Source organism: Podarcis cretensis (assembly GCF_951804945.1).
Source record: "Podarcis cretensis genome assembly, chromosome: 11".
NCBI classification, from domain to species: Eukaryota; Metazoa; Chordata; class Lepidosauria; order Squamata; family Lacertidae; genus Podarcis; species Podarcis cretensis.
Window position 1 is genome coordinate 6,821,261 of NC_137180.1, and position 14,028 is coordinate 6,835,288.

General features: G+C 41.0%; 1 protein-coding gene across 2 annotated transcripts in view; it reads right to left on the reverse strand.

Moving 5' to 3' along the window:
• Window positions 1–14,028, reverse strand: part of FRMD3 (FERM domain containing 3) — a 135,453-nt gene that overhangs the window by 4,525 nt on the left and 116,900 nt on the right. Inside the window, exons 12-14 of one of the 2 annotated variants that reach the window (XM_079996092.1) lie at window positions 13,530–13,598; window positions 12,244–12,365; window positions 10,447–10,590 (exon numbers count right to left, since the gene is read on the reverse strand). In XM_079996092.1, coding sequence (XP_079852218.1) covers window positions 10,447–10,590; window positions 12,244–12,365; window positions 13,530–13,598 — 335 coding nt within the window. The remainder of the gene's footprint in view (window positions 1–10,446; window positions 10,591–12,243; window positions 12,366–13,529; window positions 13,599–14,028) is intronic. The other variant, XM_079996093.1, reaches the window with a different exon arrangement.

Sequence of the window (14,028 nt, forward strand, 5' to 3'; positions counted from 1 at the left end):
AAACATGAAAAAAAGATGAATCAAAATATGACATACCGGTATATTTTTCTTAAAGAACACATGTATGAATGAATGCAAACCTGAACTCTGACTGAACTTTGAAGGAGCAAACACTGTTTTCTGTATTTGGCCACCGAAGAAGACCAAGAAGTTGAAATGTGTCTGCCAATCTGTTTTAATCCACAGTGCTTACATTTCAGTGTGATCTGTAATCCTGCTAGCAATGTTTAAAATGCAGCAATACACCTCTGCTGCAAGAGTTTTACGGCAAATTATTTGTTTATAATTTTGTAAATATTTCAGTAATTGTGAATTTAAATAAATCTTTATAGAACTATTTGATATCGACACATTTTGGTTATTTTTCATTTTGGCTTTTACATTTCCCCCTTCAACATTGTGTCTGCATCATGTCTTAGCTATCTTCATTAGTACCATGAAAATAGTAAAGGTAAAGGTATCCCTGCCCGTACAGGCCAGTCGTGACCGACTCTAGGGTTGCGTGCTCATCTTGCTCAAGAGGCAGGGAGCCGGCGCTGTCCGAAGACACTTCCGGGTCACGTGGCCAGCATGACGAAGCTACATCTGGCGAGCCAGCACCAGCGCCGCACACGGAAACGCCGTTTACCTTCGTGCTATAAAGCGGTCCCTATTTATCTACTTGCACTTAGGGGTGCTTTTGAACTGCTAGGTGGGCAGGAGCTGGGACCGAACAACGGGAGCTCACCCCGCCGCGGGGATTCGAACCGCCGACCTTACAATCAGCAATTTTACCCACAGCACCACCCGCGTCCCGATGAAAATAGTACTCATCCCATATACCTTCCCACCCCCATCATGCCCTCTTGCAAATTAGGTTATACAATAGAAAAGAAGAAGAAAGCTCAAAGGCAAAGTTCAAGAAATCAAAATTCATTGAAAGCTCTGTTTTTGGTATCAAACTTCATAACACTGCTCCATTTGAATTAATTATGTAAGAGAAACATTAAACTCAGATAAGCACTAATAGAAAGCACACCCAAAGCAATTAAAAATCTCAGCTTGTATTATCTACATTCATTCACTAGTCATGAACTGCAGAAACACTGTCCCAATCTCAGCTTCTGCAAAAGAAGTATTTAGACTCCAACTGCGGAGAACAGGATTTTTTTCAGTTGGAACTGAAGTGAAGCAACTGCATGACCAACTATGTTGTGCACAAATTTGGCAGAATTCCTAGATCCTATCATCAGTTACCATTCCTAAATGATTAACATGAGATTAAGGTTACAAAACATGATGAATTATTGTTCTTCCAAATCAGTTATCTGAGTATGCACAGCACAATGCAGGGGAATAATTATTTTCTGTTTTGTTAGGCTCAGAATGCCACTTACACAAACGCAGCTATTTAGATGGCGAAAGAGGAGAATGGATAGTGAAACAAATAAACTTTATGTGAGATGTTGCAGCTCCTAAGTCAAAATCACACATTCATTTTCAAGTACTTAATGGTCACTTGAGAACATTTTCTCAATGTACAAAAGCTATGCTTTTCAACTGTTTCTACATTTTCTTCAGCTGTAAGAAGAGAAAGCACACTTGTCTTCCGTATTGCCCTGTGACCAAAACAAATCATGAAACTTTGGTTACAGCTCATGGTTTGTCTGGATTGAGATAAACCACAAGCCAGGGTTCCGTGAGTGCACTATGCCAAACCATGGCTTAAAGCACAGCACCAAACACATTGCAATGTGACCACACGCTTCTCCCTGGAAGCCTACACATTCATGCTAAATCATGGCTTGGTCTAGTGTTATGCGCAAACTGGTTCAGTGTGTATCACCCTTTCTATACTACCTGCCCACTCTCCTCCTTGCCATTTCCCTCACTGTCCTTCCACTCTAGTCTCTGGGGTGGAGACAATTGTCAATTTCATCCATGTTCTTCTCTGACCTGTGGGTGAAACTGGCAAACTCCAAAGAAAGCCTTATCAGCGTTTTCCCCCAAAAGGATAGAAATATGTATACCAGTGTCGGTGTGAATATATAGGCCCACATGTCCATTTCAAGGGCAAAAACACACTGCTACAAATGATAATAATTTTTTCCAACCACACTGGTTTCAGGAGACCAGAGCAAGGGAAGGAAATAACTGATGTATTTAAAGCATATAACTGATGCTTTCCAATGACGTGTCAAATTTACAGAGCCACAGCTTTCCCCAAATGTATACAGTTCTATATGGAGAAAGAAGCAGAGAACTAATAAAGCATTTCATGCAGAATGCATCTGTTCAAAGGTAAAACTGCAGTAGGAAGATTGAAGTGGAACCGTACATGCATTTTTCTACCTGCAATACCATAAATTAAAATATTGTGCAGAGTCATTGAAAATTGCATTTCTGTCTTACACACACTACAGATTCATTAGTCATTTAAATGGCACATGTGAAACTGAACTTATAAATTATCTCAGAATGGCTGCTGACCTAGATGTAAATTCTCCTGCTATCATTACATCTTCTCATGGTCTAAAACATTTTCTGTAGTCACACTGGTACTTGGTGCAGCAACAGTTTCATTTGGCTTTCATCTTGAGATTTCAATCTTTTCTGTATCTGATAAAGGCATATATGCATTCTCAGCTGTTTCAGCTGTGCAGCGAACCAGCAATTCTTAATTCCCTGCATAGTAACATAGTTGATGAAGTATTAATAATCACCATGAAGTGCATTCTACCACCAACACTGCTTTTCTGTAGATGAATTAGCAGAATCCTGCTTATCCAAACACCATTTCCTATCAATTGAATCCCAACTTAGCATCCATGATAGTCCACCTCCTTATGGGGATGTGAGATACTGGCGCTGAGTGGGCAACGTTCTCCATCAGCAATCAGAAGTAGTGTAGCATCAGAATTCTCCATCTTTCTTACCTTATCTAAGGTGTGAATGGGAAGCAATTTACTGCTGGCAGTATATGTGAACGGGACCTTAGCTAGAGATCTTTTCTAAAGAGATACTGACAGCTGCAATAGGATGCCATGTGTGCTTGCCTGACTCATGCAACCCCAGTAACTGTATATGCTTTGATGGGGCCAGATATCAGATGCTGGAAATACCTGTGTGATTTTTAGTCAACAGCAATGGATGGATAGAGGATTCTAGACACAGAAATTGAAGAAGAGGCTAGCCCCATCTGACACCCCAGACATCTTCCCATCAGAGCAGCTCTGCCCAACTTCCACTCATTGAGTCCTTTCTCCCTGGGATCTTCTCTCAGCACACCTGATGCTTTGCTTTCGACTTTGATGATCTCTCTAAAACAGGCATAGGCAAACTCAGCCTTCCAGTTATTTTGGGACTACAGTTCCCATCATCCCTGACCACTGGTCCTGTTAGCTAGGGATGGGGGGAGTTGTAGTCCCAAAACAGCTGGAGGGCCAAGTTTGGCCATGACTGCTCTAAAAGGAGCAGGAGTTCTGGGACCCAAACTGAATTGCCCTCCCTAAATTGGCCTTCAGAGCGTCAGCACTGAATACGTTTAGGCACTGTTAAGAGCTCTGCTTATATTGTAGCCTTTAGAGAGAGTTGAGGATTGCTTGGTTGTGCCTTCTCTTTTGATGATATTATTATTATTATTATTATTATTATTATTATTATTATTATTATTCCCCTCCCACTTTGCTCAAATGTTGTTTCCTTTACTTGGAGTGCTGCTGCTGTTGTTTTTATTATTTCAAATATGCTTTTATTGTTGTAATATGGTTCTGTGTTACTGTAAACTAATCTGGGTTCTGTCTTAAGAAGCAGCAGGTGGATTTTATTTAGTTCATAATAAACAATATTTACAACCCTGATATTTTAGGCTGCAATTCAAACCTCCCCAGCCTGGGTTTATGGGATGGCGCCCTGCCACTCATGGAAGCAGAGGCAGATGGTGGGGGCAGTAAGACTGCTATGACAGTCTAGAGCTGGTGCAGCAATCAGATGGGCTTAATGCTGTCATGTGATGGCAGTGAGACTAGTTTAGCTCCTCCCCAGCTTCAAAATGCCCTGTTTCAAGATCTTCTGCAGATAAATATCTAGTGGGCATCTCACTGACGGCACTCCTGCCTGCATGTTTCGTGGACCAAAAGGGGAGTGCAACTCTGTCAGTGATATAGGGGATTGATCCAGAAGAACTGGAGGATCACCTCCAAGCAATCTAATATCAACACCCCTAGCCTGCTGCGAAGGAGGCTGGATTACATAATAACAAGAAAGAGCACCAGTGCTTTAATTTGACCTGCAAATTTGTTGGGTTGGATTTTTTAAAAAATAAAAATGTGTTGCAATTAATTAATTAATTAATTAATACTTTCTTTTTAATTAATTAATTAATTAATTAATTAATACTTTCTTTTTAAAATATCTATTAGCTTTGGTGAACTACATTTCACAAAATCTGAATTTTGAGTAAGATCATGAGCTGCCTTTTTTTTTTTAACAAAAAAGTAAAACATCACAGCGATTTTAATATTGTTCCATGGAGAATAAAACATCCTAGAATTCATCACAGAGTGCTGTATTTTTTCCACACAGAGACTGTAATGTTTTTGAAAATATTTCTCAACTCAAAACTGTCTTCTTAATGTCATGCAGTTTTAAGAAAAGTTAGTATTAATTAATGCTTTCAGTGAGAGTTTTGTTTTCAGCACAAAATTAAAGTTTGTAACTCTTTGTGCTTGGTTGTATATAATTCCAAGGCTAAACATTAAATGCCATGGGAGTGAACCATCTGTAGTTCATAGTTTGTTGAATTCAGTTTCTTAGATTCATAGTTCTGTATGTAAATTTCAGAAATAACTTTTTTTTAAAAACCAAAACTTTACACCAATAGTTTCTTTTCCTTTGTCAACTCAAGCAGTTGGATGGAATGATGATTTCATTTACTCCGGAATCGCCTCACTGAGAAGCGATTACTTCTGAAACTTTTGGGTGATATTTTAAGTCAATTGATTTCAATGTGTCTACTCTGAGTATGACTTTTATATCACCCTTCCCCACCCCCTACTTCTCCTGTCCTATTCTGTGTCAGGGGTTTTTTTGTGGGGGGGAGGGGGTGACTGTTCAGATATTAATACTATAGCTTACTGCACACAAAATGTGGGCCTTTATTAGTATGACAAACTGAAGACCGGAAAGCAGACATTTCTGTCCATAAAACAACTAAGCAAAATTGCACTTTAACTTACCAGCACTTGTAGCTGTGATCCTAGACCCATGTCTCAGCAGACGAATGCACACATCTTTGCTACAATGGTTAACCATTCGCAAATGAATACTTCTCCTGGTCTGGATTTTTACTAGGCATTTCACCATATTGAATAATTGCTGTTATTTTCTGTGGCAGCCTTATGAACTAGTCACCCATACTGGCTGTGACCTTTCCTAAGTTTCCACTGCGTTCAGCCTGGGAGAGTCCTGCTGAATGAATCAAATAACAGGCTTCGAACACAGCCAATAGAAATAGCCCACCAGAGAACAGAGTAGAAGGCTATTTTTAGAGCTTTCCAACTGTCTTATAATACACAATACAATTAACTTCAAATACCAACCATTTCCTTAGCAGTTGCTAGTAAACAGCTGCACCGCACATACCGGTCTAAAGCCTTTAAACTAGTTTACTGCAAAATCATGCAGAGTAGCGGATCAACAGGCAGTAGAAGTTCACAACTCTCATATTTAAGTAAAAGCAAATTGTATTGACCTCTCAAGCATTCTAACTAAGCAGCAGGCTCTTCCTTCTCTTCAATTGTTACTTCAAGCTTCTGGTGGTAAGGTATAACGAACGAAGAAATTAAAAGCTTGCATTTAATCACTAAAATGTCAGAGAAACAATTGTGACTTGAATATTTGCAGGTTTTCCATTGTTGTGATTTTCGGCACAGTAACCATATTTAAGGGTTTAGAGTGGGGTGTGCAGTGTTGACTGTTTACTAGCAACTGCTAAAGAAAAGGCTGGCATCTGAAGTTTATTATATTGTGCAGAAAAAAAATGACCTGTACAAAGCCAAGAGTGATAGCAAAGCACCCGGGACATGGCTGCAACATCTGCTACATTTCCTAGAGCAAACCCATTCGGCATTGTAGAGAAAGAACTAATCTGCAACAGACAGAATTCTGCTCTAGTTCTTGTTGTCAGGCCAAACTATTGACCACAAAGGGGTTGGATATGTAAAAGTAAAGTAAACGTAAAGGACCCATGGATGGTTAAATCCGGTCAAACTTGACAATGGGGTGTGGCGCTCATCTCGCTTTCAGGCCAAGGGAGCCGGCGTTTGTCCACAGACAGCTTTCCGGGTCATGTGGCCAGCAGGACTAAACCGCTTCTGGCGCAGCGGGACACCATGACGTGTGCCAGAGCACATGGAAACACTGTTTACTGATATGAACATCTCTTCAGCATGTGACACTCTGTATGTGAAACTAACGCACAAGGAGTGACAAGCACACCAAATTCCAAACTGCACAAGTTGGAGGGCGAGGTTCTGAAGGTAATCATTACCAGAGGACCTCTGGTAATCATGGATGTTCCCTGTGTGATTAAGAACCCTGGGCTCCAAATCTCTATGGGCAAGGGTTATTCGACCCTCCCAATAAAATATTTGAAACCCCCCCCCCCAAAAAAAGTTGATGGGCATTGCCATTCAAATGCTGTGTGATTGATTGTGGGGGAAGGGCTTACCTGCCCCCCTCCAATATTTTATTCAAGTTGGCACCCCTGGTTGTGAGGATGAGGGAGAACCACCTTAAGTTCCCATGAAGAAAAGTGGAACATTTAAGCAAATAATAAAATAATAAATAAATAAAAGTTTGGCAAAAGATAAGACATTAGGAAGAAAGCACACTCTGAAGAGTTGATGCTTCTTGAATAGCTGAAGGCAAAAATCTGGCCAGCAGAATCTGGGGCCATCTGTGTGTCCCATCTGTCAATTGTTATGCTGAGTCGTTGAGAGTTTTGGGGAAATGCAACTAAGAGTGCAAAAAGAACAGAATGAGCCTCCTGGAGAGGGTTACAGCCCCATGATAGGATACAGGTGTTGTGCGTAGGGATGGGGGAGGAATTTGAACCTACCTAATTTACACTTTCCAAAACAATATGCAAACCGAAATGCAGCCATCCTTCAAGAGTCACATTTTTTTGAATTTTGCAGTGCAGATTTCCAGCCAAGTAATGCGTGCAAAAATGCATGTACTAGGGTAAACAGTAGATAAAAATGCATATATTAGTAATATTTAAAATGTGTTACATTAGGAGATATTGCCTGGTAAAAAAAAATGCAGAGCAGGCAGAATTGCTTTGAAAAAAATGTGTATATTAGGAGGAATTTGCTGAAGTGTTTTCACAAGGACTTTAAAAGAAACTGCAATCTTACATGGAAATGTGAAGAGCCAAACTTAAGGTTCTAAAAATGAAAATCTTGCCCATCTCTAGCTTCATGCAGAAAGTCTCGGGTGTAATCACCAGAATCTCCTGAAGAAACTAGAGATAAAACCTAGAGAGCCACTCCCAAATAGTTTAACAGGACAATGCCAGCTTGGAATGTGGCAGCTTCCAATGTTCTTATGAACGATTCTATCTCAAAAGAAAAGTTAATAAGGGTCAGGTTAGATGTAGAATGAGGAGAGGTGGTTAATGTTGGACTCAAAATTATAATGCTGTCCACAATGCATCAGACAGAACCAATGCCATTTTTGCAAGTCAGCAGAAGACATGTTGATTCCCACAAATGGCAATTTTGTTTACTATGCATACCATGTTCCATTGGAACCTCTGTTTCTACTAGGCAACCTTATAAGTAAAGGCACAGACAAATTTCAGAGTGTACATGAGCAATTATGTTGATTTCATTTCCCACTCGAGCATTTCAGTGGATTCTCCATTAACTGTCTCTTTCAGGGGAAGAGGAACAACTGCTTTGGACTGTTGTGTCATATTTTCAGACACAGCATCCCTGTGTCATCCTCTGATGCAAAATACACCCCTTGGAGAAGTTTCTAGGATATAAAAAGCAAGCGTCTAACTGCCAACAAGTGGTGCTGATGTGCTATTTTTATAATGCATAAAATCATAAGGGCCTCACCAAGTTATTAACATGTTCCCTAATTCATAGACAAGCCCCCTGAGGTGAGCAAATGGATCGATGAAGGTGGTGAATTATGTTCAAGGTCAACAGATACACTTGTGTAAAATAAATAAATAAATCGTATCATATTACATGGAAAAACCCACATATGGAGGGCTGAAGAATTTGTGCTGAAACGTATAGCCTGAAATCATACAGCTGAGTCAGCCACACACATTCATAGCCATTAAATCAAACTGTCTACAAGCAGGAAACAGATCCTTTCTCTTCACAAATGCACTCCTTGTGTTGAAAATCATTATTGCGGTCAGGTGTCAAAGACATTTCTGGTGACTGAATTCCAGCCGTCATCTGCGTTCAGGCCTGGTTGCTTCAGTGACACCAAACATACAGAAAACAATCCTCGCTGAAGCCACGGAGCTAAAATAACCTTAGCTCTCATTCAGAAACAACAGCCAACAAATCTGTTGTTTTAGCCTGTCTCTTTGGAAGATGTGGGCCTCTGTTTTTAGGTAATGCTTGTTAATGATTTCTCCCACTTTCTCTCTCTATTTTTGGAAAATTCATATTTTTGAAAATTCACTGCTGTTGGCACATGCATGTGTCTGCATGCGCACACATGCACACAGCTATAATTTTGTTCCCTTCAGCAACTGGTATGCAGAGGCATATTGCTTTGGAACATTTCTGCTCCATTTAGCTATTGAAAGGCTTGCCTTAGTATCTTGCTGGTTAAATGTGGCTTCTTTGCAGCGGAAGTGCTTGCTTTGCTGAATACATATAGAGCTCTCCATAATGCAAGCTCTATTTTTGTGAATGTCATCTAGATCCTTAACAACAACTGCATTAAACCAAGGCTACACGAGCACCAACTTGCAGCAATGCCTACTATTTCAAGAACATTTCCTTATGTGTATTGATGGTTGGGGGTGTCCATTGAAATATGCACTTTGCTCCCACTCTCCAGAATTAGAAGTGCACATCTTCGCTTTTTAGAAGAGGAAAAGGCTATTCCTATTGCTGCAAGGCATCCCAAGGCATCTGTACAATTAACTATCACTTTACTGTTGCAAGAGTGGGGCTAACCCACCATATAACTGAGAAGGGGCGGGGGTACTGCATATCTATGCTATGGACCAGCAGCAAAGTCCCTGTCATCAGGTCAGCAACCTTTTATAAGGAACATGAGATCAAAGAGATCCAAGGTGATTCCAGCAGCTTCATGTCGACTGTATTAATAGTTCATGACTCACAGAATCCTCTTGGATAGAGATTTCAAAAGCACCAAGCCCTTCACGAATCTAATGACTAAGGGAGAATATACTGCCAATTTATTCATGGCAGTCTGCAGAAGTCGATATGGGAACATAGGAAGTTGCCTCCTACTGAGTCAAACCCATCAGCTCCATCAGCTCAGCAATGACTGGCAGCAGGTCTTCAAGGTTTCAGACAGGTTTCTCTCCCAGCCTTAGCAGGAGATGCTGGGGGATGAACCTGGGAGTCTTCTGCATACGAGGCAGATGCTTCACCACTGAATTATAGCCCTCCCCTCTGGACCAAACTGGAATAAGCGTGATAGCAAGGCCAGAATGAAGTATGTCGAAAATCCTGTACTACTCTTATTCCCCAAATGACCAGGGTTTAAACCCAAGGAGCAATCTTCAGAGAAAGGTTCAAGGTTCTGGAAAATGCCACTGTGAGTAATCCATAAACCCAGTCCCCAAATACATTTAATAATAATAATAATAATAATAATGATGATGATGATGATGATGATGATTTATACCCCACCCATTTGGCTGGGCTTCCAACAAAATATTAAAATACAGTAATGCATCAAACATTAAAAGCTTCCCTAAACAGGGCTGCCTTCAGATGTCTTCTAAAAGTCTGGTAGTTGTTTTTCTCTTTGTCATCTAGTGGGAGGGCGTTCCACAGCGCGGGTGCCACTACCAAGAAGGTCCTCTGCCTGGTTCCCTGTAACTTGGCTTCTCGTAGTGACGGAACCACCAGAAGGCCCTCGGTACTAGACCTCAGTGTCCGGGTAGAATGATGGAGGTGGAGACGCTCCTTCAGGTATACTGGGCCGAGGCTATTTAGGGCTTTAAAGGTCAGCACCAACACTTTGAATTGTGCTTGGAAATGTGACCATGTTTCAATGAGGAAGACAGTGTACACTATGTCTGCCTGATTCTTCATCTATCACACAAACAAATGCATTTTTTAACCCAGTAGTCACACACACATATATATACCTGCAATATATATACAGTAGTTATTTAGCCAGCCCTCCTCTAGCCACCAAATGCCCAGGACACCCCAAAGCATCACTCACCGAGACACCTGGGGGCACGAACACAGGAGGGAGGATCATGCGGTACGGAGAAGGAGCCAGATTCCCAAGCTGCCAGGCTTCCAGGGAGGAACACAGGGATGGGGTCATGCTGGACCAGGTGAGAACTGATGGCAGGGTCTTCCCCTGCCAGAGTATAAAAGGAGCAGCAGCAGTGAGAGCAAGATCCCAGCTGGAGAAGCTTCTCAGCCACCCAGCTAAAGAAGCTGACGACTTTTTAAAGTTTAGGAAGGTCTATGGAACCAGTGAAAGAAAAAAGCCAAGGAAGCTTTCAGGATAGGAATAATATCAGCTGCATGCTCTGAAGGAACACATTAAAAAGAAAACCTGAGCTTTCGTTAAACTGTGCATTTCATGTAGGGACAAAGGTAGAAGATTGGGGAGAAAGGAGGGAGGACTGGAGATGGGGAAATTCAGTCACATACATCCACATCATGAAAGCTGGAAATAGGGGATGTTGCCCAGGAATAACAAAATAATGGGAGAACTGTGAAGCTAGCACAATATCACCACCTATACCACCCTGTGAAACAAATAAGTTTAGATGTTGCAGCTCCCCATTAAAGAAAGAGAAAGAGATTGAACAGCACGGTTCCACTCTGATGGTGCTTAGCTAATATCAGTTCACATACAAACCTTCCTCCCCAGCCATCTTCAGTAGCCTATGCAAACTCCTATTGCTGCTTCTATCACATGGTTACTAAAATAGCCCTAACTCTTTCTTCCTAACAAACTAATAGTAGCTTTCCTTTGATACTGCAAACAAAAGAACTTAAGAAGAGCCTGCGGAATCAGGCCAGTGGCGCATCTGGCCAGCACCTGGTTTTCACAGTAGCAAACAATATGCCCATGGAAGCAGACTCTTCTCACCTGTGGTTTCCAGCCTCTCGTACTCAGAACTAGACAGCCTCCAACAAAAGGAAGACACTCTTGTGCCACCTGATATTCTAATGGACTTTCCCAATTCCACCTGGGCCTATTAGGTTTCTAAACAGAATCCACTTAAAAGTACACAAAATCCAGGCTATTTGTGCCCATATGAGTAAATGTGGTTATACTGCACTCTCACCATGAGGATTTCAACAAGAAAAGTCAATGTGTTCACTGGACAATGGAAGTCTCAGATTCTGGGTTCAAATCCCAGTTCAGTCATGAGACTCAATGGGAAGCCTTGTACTATTTGTAACCCCTCAACCTAAGTGCTGCCTCTGTAGAATGAGGGTTCTACTTCACAAGATTATGATACAAATGAAGGAGTCCCAGTTCCTACTCTTCATGTTAGGCCTGCAGCAGCCTCTAATATAAGCAAAAATAGCTGAAATGTTTCATTTTCAAACACAGAATACTAATTTTATGTCAGGTTCCTGTTGGAAGACCGGACAAATGCTAGAACATTAGCAGTGGCAAAGTTTTTATCGGTGGTTGCAAGAACCAATGATCCCTATATTCTGAACAAAATGCTTGTCTAACCTGGAGGTAGGCTGTATGAATTGTGTATTGCTTTGTAACAATTTATTGGGTCTCTGGACCGTAATAAAGATTGTTGTTGTTGTTATTTTAAAAGTTGTGCTGCTGTTTCCTGTTACTCCAAATGAAAAGGATCCTTCAGGATTGCTGTATATCTCTCAAAAGTTAAATTAGAATTCTATGCACAAAATCTGCTTGGTTTGGACTATTTTTTGTTTGCTCTGTATGTGTGTGTGTGTGTGAGAGAGAGAGAGAGTGAACAAACAAACAAACAAACAAACAAACAAGAAGCTGCATCAGGAACAGACTTGCCTTCATCAGAGAGGACATCTTCCTGATCATTTGAGGCTGGAAGGAGAGGTTGCAAAGGCTCCATGTTAATTATGAGCTGTTTGTTCAAAGAGTGAGAGCTGCGACTCTGAGTAATGTTGGTTCTGAGAAGAAGCGGGAAATGAGACCTTATTCACCAATAAACACTTGACAATAAATAAAACCCCAATATTTCAAAGCATATAACAAAGGCAGGGCAGGGCCAGTTGGTGCCAGTCTATTGTCTTCATAGCGTTTCTTTGGTTAGAAACACTTTAAGAGCATTTAGTAAAAGTCTACCTTTCCTTATTTTACACAGTCCCTAGAATATTATTGTGTGATATTTGGTCAGCAGGAAAATGAGGTATGTAAAATGTGAAATAATGAAAAGCAAGGGAATAGCAATTGGGGGGGGGGGGGATTCAATGGTGAGCCCAGTCTTCACTGTATAGATTGTAGTGAGATCAACTATGCTCACCTTATTTTTACACCTTCCGAGCCCAGGCAGTAAAGAGGTTTATGTCTAGATTCATTTCACCACCTTCTGGCCAATGCAGTGTTTATAGTGGCCAATGATTGTGGCTCTGCTCAATTATTATTTTCTTGTTTGGGGAGCATTGGGATTTTCTGAAATAGAAGCTAGGCTTCCAAGTTACGAGGTTGTGGTTCCTTTGCAGGAATGGGCCAGAAAACAGAAAAAGAAACCTTATAGTTGCTTTCTGCTTTCCTTGCAACTTCCTACCCAATGAGTCAGCAAACTTGCGAGAAGCCAAGTTACAGGGAACCAAGCAGAGGGCCTTCTCGGTAGTGGCACCCACCCTGTGGAACGCCCTCCCAGCAGATGTCAAGGAAATAAACAACTACAAGACATCTGAAGGCAGCCCTGTTTAGGGAAGCTTTTAATGTTTAATAGATTATTGTATTTTAATATTCTGTTGGAGGCCACCCAGAGTGGCTGGGGAAACCCAGCCACATGGGCGGGGTATAAATAATAAATTATTATTATTATTATTATTATTATTATTATTATTATTATTATTGTTATTATTATTATTATTATTATTATTATTATCATCATCATCATCATCATCAAATATACACTGTGTGACTTCTTCATTTGGGAATACATGTCAATTTTACTTTAGTTCTTTGGTCTAGAAGGTATAGGTGCATTGGCAATGCTGGCATGAACTAGGAGGATGACCAATTTGGCAGCCAAGAGCAAGAGCTCTAAGGGCTTCTCTGGACATTCAGTCATTTTTGCTAGCGGAATTTAGATGACAAAGTACCTGTTCACTTCCGGTGGCTCCCTCCGAATTTTAGAACTTGCTTCAACAACCTCTTTTGCAACTTTCCCACTATAACAAAACACAAAGTTTAACATATGAGCTATTTGAAAGACTGAGATGTTATGTGCAGTAAGGTAACTGAATAATTCAACCAATCAATATCTATATTTAAAGGATATTAGCCTATACAGTGGTACCTCGGGTTAAATGCACTTCAGGTTACATACGCTTCAGGTTATAGACTCCGCTAACCCAGAAATAGTACCTCAGGTTAAGAACTTTGCTTCAGGATGAGAACAGAAAGCACACGGCGGCGGCGCGGCAGCAGCAAGAGGCCCCATTAGCTAAAGTGGTGCTTCAGGTTAGGAACAGTTTCAGGTTAAGAACGGACCTCCGGAACGAATTAAGTACGTAACCAGAGGTACCACTGTATAATGGTGATGTATATTTAAAAATTATGGGACGCAGGTGGCGCTGTGGGTTAAAGCCTCAGCGCCTA